The 7,886-nt window shown below is 34.3% G+C and overlaps 1 protein-coding gene across 1 annotated transcript; it reads left to right on the forward strand.

The window, feature by feature from the left end:
* Nucleotides 1-1,953: 1,953 nt before the first annotated feature.
* Nucleotides 1,954-4,770, forward strand: LOC112528001 (indole-3-pyruvate monooxygenase YUCCA6-like). The gene is made up of 4 exons (XM_025138881.1): nt 1,954-2,670; nt 3,198-3,446; nt 4,122-4,244; nt 4,340-4,770. Exons 1-4 carry the CDS (start codon nt 1,954-1,956, stop codon nt 4,559-4,561), a joined length of 1,311 nt encoding a protein of 436 aa, XP_024994649.1. The 3' UTR covers nt 4,562-4,770.
* Nucleotides 4,771-7,886: the final 3,116 nt, after the last annotated feature.

Below are 7,886 nucleotides of genomic sequence, written 5' to 3' on the forward strand. Positions count from 1 at the left end.
TATATATATATTATGGAATATAAAATCATGAACAATATGTTTTACATGATATGTCTAAGACGTTTGTTGGTCCACCTATAGTTATGCATGTGAAACTGACTCCACGGTTTGAAATGCAGGCAACCAAAATCAAGATGTTTCGGTGTATGTCACTATATCACCTCAACACCTAGAAATAATGAGTGATTTATCACCGCGAAATGAAACCACGTGGTGCATACAACTCAGGGAAGATCTCAAAGAAACAACAGTTTTATGACCTGCAACGGTTTTATGTTATTGTTTATTGCAAATTATGTTTTATATTTTGAAATGGATGTTACGTATGGTTTGAAAAATCTCAACCTATAAAAAAATATTTAAAGAATAACCCAACCTAACAGTTTCAAGTTAGGTTGGTGTGAATAGTAGTAGTTCTGCACCAACATTAATTAAACAACTATTACTTACTACTATTGATTAATTGTCCTTTTATGCTACATGGATGACAAAGATTAAATCGGACTAACACTTGATTTTTGAAAATAGGAATAAAAATTACAAATGAAATCGTGATACAATTATGAAAGGAGTTAACTCAAGTGGTGTTAACATGTTTAGCAGATAAACGTATAACATATAAGAGGGATATCGAGTTCATCAGGTTGGGTTGACTCAGATAATTCTAACCCAATTCATATGGTTTGAAAATTATATAACTCAATTAGAACGTCAAATAGTTTCGGCATGGGTTATATCAAGTCGTGTTGGCTAGGTTGGTCGAGTTTTTATAGAACCCTAATATATGCATTGTTGTTTTAAATATATTTATAATATAAGAACCAAGTAAAATAAGTGTGACATTAGCAAATGAATAAATTGGTAAAACATTAGTTTCAATATCATAAAACATTTTAATAGATGCATATGAATTAATTAAAAAGAAACATATTTATCACATGTGATAATATACGTAATGAGACTTGGTAAGAGGCGAGTGACTTCGCTCGCAACCTAAATCGTGCCAACACCCTCATTTAACGAAGACGTGAGAAAACCCTTATCACATGTGAGGGAACCTGATGGTGTGCGGACAACGTGTCCTACGACCTTGGCCGCACCAAAATTCATCTCTATATTGTCTTTGATTTAGTATCGCATGTGATAGATTATTAATATCATACCAACAACACTCTTATCACATGTGATAATACATGTGAGAAAGGTCTAGTGATATACAGACAACTTGACCCACAACTTAGGTCATGCTAAAGATCGTCTGCGTTTTTGATTTAGTAAGTATATAAAATGTGATAGGAGTATATTAACCATTACATGTGATTGATTATAGTGAAATCGTGTCTTCATGTACTTGTAAAATGAAGGTGTTCTCGTTCATTTACATCTTTGATATCGTTTCACATGTGATGAACTATAGTATTACATTTAGTTGGTATGATAAAATAATAAAAGACTAAAGAATTATAATATTTATTTAAAATATATTTGAGGAGGTGTTATTAGAAATACTATATATATACGTCCCCACTTCCATTAGTTCCTCTCTACCACTCTTCTGATATATAGTGACCGAATTTAATTCATCTCACAGTCTCTCTCTCTCTCTCTCTCCGGCAAAAAGAATGTGTATTCATATATCACCATCTCTTTCTCTCTCTCTGTGAATTCGAATGAAGGTTAATGCCGATCGATCAAACGATCTTCACTCCGGTTATCACTCGTTTCAAATCCACAAATACTCACATACCCATAACTGGATCACCCTTTTAATCCCTTCCTAATTAATCTCTCTTATCCAAACTTAGATATATAATCACTTCAAACAACACGTTCCTTTTGACTGAACGCCTTTTCTTCGAATCTAAGCCAATTCCCACCGTTCATATTAACCCATAATCCACTATTTAACTTTCTTCAAGAATCTTTATCCATCGCCATATTTCATAAAAAACCATGAGTTGTTTAAGAGAATTGGAAGGCAAAATGGTTCATGATCATCATCATCATCATCATCCTCATCCTCATCCTCACTATCTACAAGACCATGGTCTCACCCGACGTGTATGGGTCCCTGGTCCCGTCATCGTTGGCGCTGGACCATCTGGCCTCGCCGCTGCTGCCTGTCTTAAAGACAAAGGCGTACCCAGCATCGTTTTGGAGAGATCCAATTGTATAGCTTCTCTTTGGCAATTCAAAACGTATGACCGCCTCCGGTTACATCTCCCAAAGAGCTTCTGTCAACTGCCGTTGATGCCCTTCCCGGAGGATTTTCCGACGTACCCATCTAAGCAACAGTTTGTGGAGTACTTGGAGGCCTACGCAAAGAGATTCGGGATCAAGCCGGTTTTCGAGCAGGAGGTGGAGAGTGCTGAGTTTGATGATAGTGTAGGGTTGTGGAGAGTGAAGAGTGTAGGGTTGAAAGGCGAGGAGATGGAGTATGTTTGTAGGTGGTTGGTGGTGGCTACCGGAGAGAATGCTGAGGCGCTGGTGCCGGAGATCAAAGGGATTGAAAGTTTTCATGGGAAGGTTCAACACACGGCGGAGTATAGAAGTGGAAGCAGTTTTAAAGGCAAGAAAGTCTTGGTGGTTGGTTGTGGGAATTCTGGAATGGAGGTTTCTTTGGATCTTTGCAACCATAATGCTCATCCTTCTCTTGTTGTTAGAAATGCTGTGAGTCTTCCATTAATTCCTCTAATCATCACCATCATTAAACATCTTCTTGATATCACACAATCATAACACTGTTTGTTTGCGAAATTCAAATGTTATACATCTAAGAACCCACATACATACATGATACATGATCCTATCAGTGATTGATTCGAAAACCCTAATCAGTGTAGGTTTGAAAAAATCTACTGAAATGAAAGATTTGGTAATGAGTAGATCAAATATGTAAGAAAATGCCACTTTCTTGGAACTCACAAGCATGCGAGCAAATAACACAAGACCCTATTGATTATAAAAATTGAAAAAGAAAAAGACAGGTAAAAAACTATGGAGATTAATTACTGTAAAGCTTCCTTTTGCATATGGTGTCCTTGGCCCTCAATGAAAGTGAAACTACTACTCCATATGACCAAAAAAGTGCTCTCACACACCCCATTAAAACTCCCACTTTATTTCTCTTTTTTATTTTATTTTTTCAATTAAACAAAAATAATATAACTGACAATGCATCATATGTTGAAAAATAGGTCCATGTCCTACCACGAGAGATGCTAGGAAGATCGACTTTTGGGTTGTCCATGTGGTTGCTCAAGTGGTTACCTGTAAAACTCGTTGACCGCTTTCTCTTGATCTTGTCATGGCTGATATTTGGAGACACGGCTAGTTTTGGACTTGACCGGCCTCAAGTAGGACCTCTTGAGCTAAAAGGGAAGACCGGAAAAACTCCAGTATTGGACGTGGGAACCCTTGCCAAGATCAAAAGTGGAGACATCAAGGTAAACCAAGCTACTGTATATATGCATCTATAGAGGCTTTTGTGTTGCTTTTGGTTCTCTTCATTTCCTTAAACATATATTCTCATATCTTTGTGCTTTTCTTCTTCTACTTTGGACTATCCCTTTTCCTGTTTCTAATGTATGATCACTTCATTGAATGTACTTTTGATTATAGTATTTGTGTTTTTACGTAAAAAGTAAATAGAACTGCTTTTAGAGAAAGTTCTGGGAATACTCAATTGAGTATACCAAATCTTATGTATGGTAGAATATCTGAAGAATTTCTTCTATGAGACCTGAAATCATGTAGACTGCAGCATTCCATTTTCAGTAAAAGTTCATGTTAAAAGCTAGTGTTGTCAGTCCATTAACATCGTTACAAGTGATTGCTGGTATTGATTTGAGTTCACAAGATTTATTTGAAATGTTGTATTTTCGATGCGATGAAAGGAATATTGTTCAAAAGACACGTTAACTTATGTAGTCGAGAACCAGTTAGTTGTTTAACGACAAGATAGTTTCTGTTTTCTTATGTTTTTCAATCCACTTCTCCAATAAACTTTGAATCCAACACATTTCAGGATGAACAGATGATGAATGTTTTTTGTGTTTGAATCAATTGTGAGCTTAATATGATGTTTCCATTATGCTTAATTTGTATTTTAACTTGTATAGGTGCATCCAAGCATTCAAAGTGTGGGGCATCATAGTGTACAATTTGTGAATGGAAGAGTAGAGAATTTTGATGCAATCATTTTAGCAACAGGATATAAAAGCAATACTCCTTCTTGGTTAAAGGTACTTGACTAAAACATCCTTCATTCCAACAAAATCACTTCAAATTTCAGTTCCAATTTGTCCACATGATCTAAAACGTCATATTCCACATGCAGGAGAAAGAAATGTTCTCGGAAAAAGATGGGATGCCATGGAAACCATTCCCTCATGGCTGGAAAGGCGAATGCGGACTATATGCAGTAGGGTTTAGTAGACGTGGCTTGTTAGGTTCTTCTACAGACGCTAAAAGAGTATCCGAAGACATAAACAAGTTCTGGAAAGCCGAAGCCAAACATATGGCCATGACCATTGGACGATCATTCACATTCCAACCCTAGTTCTAGCTTTCTTGCTACATGACTTAGAGAACACAAGTTCCATTTAATTACAAAATATTTTTGACACTAAAAAATCAACCAAAAGTTGGTCATCAATTTGTAGAAAGCTGAGCTAGGAATGGTGGTGGAACTCCTTTCTTCAAACCCATTAGAGTATTTATATTTCTTGATTTGGGGACAAGACCTCTATCTTGATCTAGGGTAGTGTATCTATACATCTTGTACATTGCCACAGTAATTTCTTTGTTCTATAGAGAGGGATAGGGGTAAAGAGTGTAGGGTGGTTTTTTATATCAGATGATGTTCTTAGCATAGTTGTGATAATCCTAACAGACCATTTTTCTTGTAGTGTTCATTGATCGTTGTTGCGAAAGCTTGATTAATTCATAGTTTACATGAGATTTGGTATTTAATAATAAAAGTTATAGTCATCTAATAAATGTCCCTTTTTCTGTTTTGTTCTGTGTGGTTGCTAGTATTCCCCTTTTTATGAGGATTGTATGCTTGAGATCGACAGAAAACTTGTGATCACTTTCTCCTGAAATGTCATAATTGGGTGTTTGAGGGATCAGCAAGAGATTGACCAAAAACTCAATCTCTAGCTGATCTCTCGCTAATCAGCGAGGGAATATATTTTTGGCCGATCCCTTGCTGATTTTCGTCGCTGATAACTGGTTTTCTAGTAGTGAAAAGCGAAAAACATATTTTGAAGACGGATATAACATGAAAGTGATGCTTTCGTATCGAAATTCCAAAGGATCACTAGACCATTCATAACTTTCTATTCTCTTCCAATGTTATTGTTGCAATAATTTCGTTCTCAACTAGTTTCCAGGACCACAGTTTGAACAAATTATGACGGATACGGCTCTTTTCTTCACAATTTAATTGATCTCTATAATACGGTTTCAAAGACATTGATTGTGCTACTCATGTGTTTTCTTGATAAGTTGAAACCCTAATGATCCTCTAATTAGGGGTGGGCTAAATGCAACCCTATGCATTGCTTAATGCACCCTTATCCATGAATTTCTTCCTCACACACATCAAAATCAATACATGCTTTTTACATTCTCAATGCTTGAATAACCTGATTCTGACATCAAAGGGGGTGCCATTAGCACTCCCCTCTAATTAATGGTCTCTTCACAATTTAGGCAAGTGATTTGACCATTCATGTGATTGTTGATCAATAGTATGGGTTTTGTTGAATATGCTAATTAAGTACATAAATTAATTACATGGTCAATCTTAATTAGGTTTATGTAATCATTAATTAATCTTTGTTGTTCAACTAATGTCATCCAAGAAATCTAACCACATGTTATTAATTTCTTATTATGGTGATCAAATAATATTTGACTTTTTTTTTTTACGAGTGTTCGAGTCAACTTGTATGCATCTTGATCAATCTTAGGGGTCTTAAAGAACAGTCGAAAAAAATCCTCAGTGGTCTTGTATGACTCGAACCAGTGACTTCTGAGAAGAATCCCATTGGTTAACATGCGGAAAACACAATAACATATTTACAAAACCAATGGCAATTTATATAAAAATAGTTGTAAATAATCTAAAGTGGTTTACTTGGAGTTTAGCAATTCAATGATTCTTACTTGACAAAAATGCAGCATTAAAAATGTTTAAAATAATTAAATACCATTTACATTAGGTAAAAGTCAATCATTCTAACATGCTTGTTTAAAAAATTAAGGAGTTTAAGTCTAAATATGTATTAAAATGGGCTTTGGTTACCTAAATTGCATCACAAATTAGTTTAACATGCAAGATGTAAACAATTAGAGTATAAATTTAACACTTTCAACTATTATACACACACACACACACACACACATATATATATATATATAGAGAGAGAGAGAGAGGGGTTTAGGGAAAACCATAAAAAAATGAAAAACTGAAGAACACCCTGGTAACCGTTCATTTGAACGATATGTACATGTGTATACAAGTAATTGAAGTTGTTGTTTTTTTATGCAAGTGTGCATGTTACAAGTTATTTGTATGCACGTGTGCATGTTACAAATTATTTGTAAGCCTATGTACATACTGTCTGGATGAACGGTTACCAGGGTGTTCCTCGGTTTTTCATTTTTTTGTGGTTTCCCCTTGAACCTGACCCTATATATATATATACACACACACACAGGATTAGTTTTTGGTGAGAAGTGTAAGAAGATGTCTTTACCCTGGGATCAATCATAATTGAATGTTAACACTAATGGGGTGCAGCGAGATGCACCAGATCAATTCCCTTTTAAAACACAGTTCATGGATGGGCATGAGATTAAAAGTGATCAAAAGTTCAGATCTCTTCCTACGTTTCTCACTGTAACTTCCATTCTCACACGATTTTTCGCCTACATATACATATATGGACTTAATCATTTAAGAAACTCATATATTCCGATAATGTGAGAATTTCTCGTAACGTATTGTTTTACCTGACTTCTTCTATCTAAAAGTAAGACTATAACTTAATATATTGATTAACATATATTTGTTTCACAATCTTTTTGTTTCATATATATTCGTTTACAATGTGAAACTTTTTAGTTGTATTTTTTGTTTCACAAACATACAAAAAATGTTCGCATGGTAAAACGAATATATGTAATCCTAAATTGATTATTATGAAAACAACCCACAACACGACACGTGATATATTCATCAGGAACATGGACACCATGAATGATGTTATTCATGATGAATAACATGTACATATTTTATAATAAACCTGTATTCATAATGAATATTCATTATGAAGAGAACACATGACATTAATTTTGAACAATTTCTAAATTCCTAATCAATTTCGAATTAAAACAAAAGTTTCTTCTAGATCTCTCTCTATATAATATGTGTGTTCTATAACATATGGGCCTAGTATATATAAATATGAAAAGTGATAGATGATTACCATGATGGGTATATATGTATGTATGGACATAACATGATGTATCATTAATAATAGGTGGGTATGTACATTGATTTTGGTGGCCAAGTATAATACATGTTACATAAAGGGTATTGATGATTATATATGATGGGTATCCATAAACAAAGGACTAAGACTTTGTTTAAATAGAGTCTAACAAATATAATAAAAAATTTAAATGGATATATTTTTAAGAGAATATTTAAATAATGATGAACAGATGGGAAGATGGAAATTAAAATTTTATATATAAATCATTAAAAATTTGATTTTAAGATGCATCTTTTAGCTCGAATAAATAATTTGTAACCAATGTTTACCGTTCACATATGCATTTTTAAATGGATTTTTTCAATAATACACATTGAT

This window comes from Cynara cardunculus (assembly GCF_001531365.2).
Source record: "Cynara cardunculus var. scolymus isolate 2C chromosome LG 15, CcrdV1, whole genome shotgun sequence".
NCBI lineage: Eukaryota > Viridiplantae > Streptophyta > Magnoliopsida > Asterales > Asteraceae > Cynara > Cynara cardunculus.

What these genes read in the sequence shown, in the direction of transcription:
- LOC112528001 (XM_025138881.1), top strand. Translation starts at nt 1,954, where the DNA reads ATGAGTTGTTTAAGAGAATTGGAAGGCAAAATGGTTCATGATCATCAT. An exon ending in CTCTTGTTGTTAGAAATGCT is followed by an intron (nt 2,671 to 3,197) that starts GTGAGTCTTCCA and finishes GTTGAAAAATAG; the next exon opens with GTCCATGTCCTACCACGAGA. An exon ending in ATACTCCTTCTTGGTTAAAG is followed by an intron (nt 4,245 to 4,339) that starts GTACTTGACTAA and finishes TTCCACATGCAG; the next exon opens with GAGAAAGAAATGTTCTCGGA.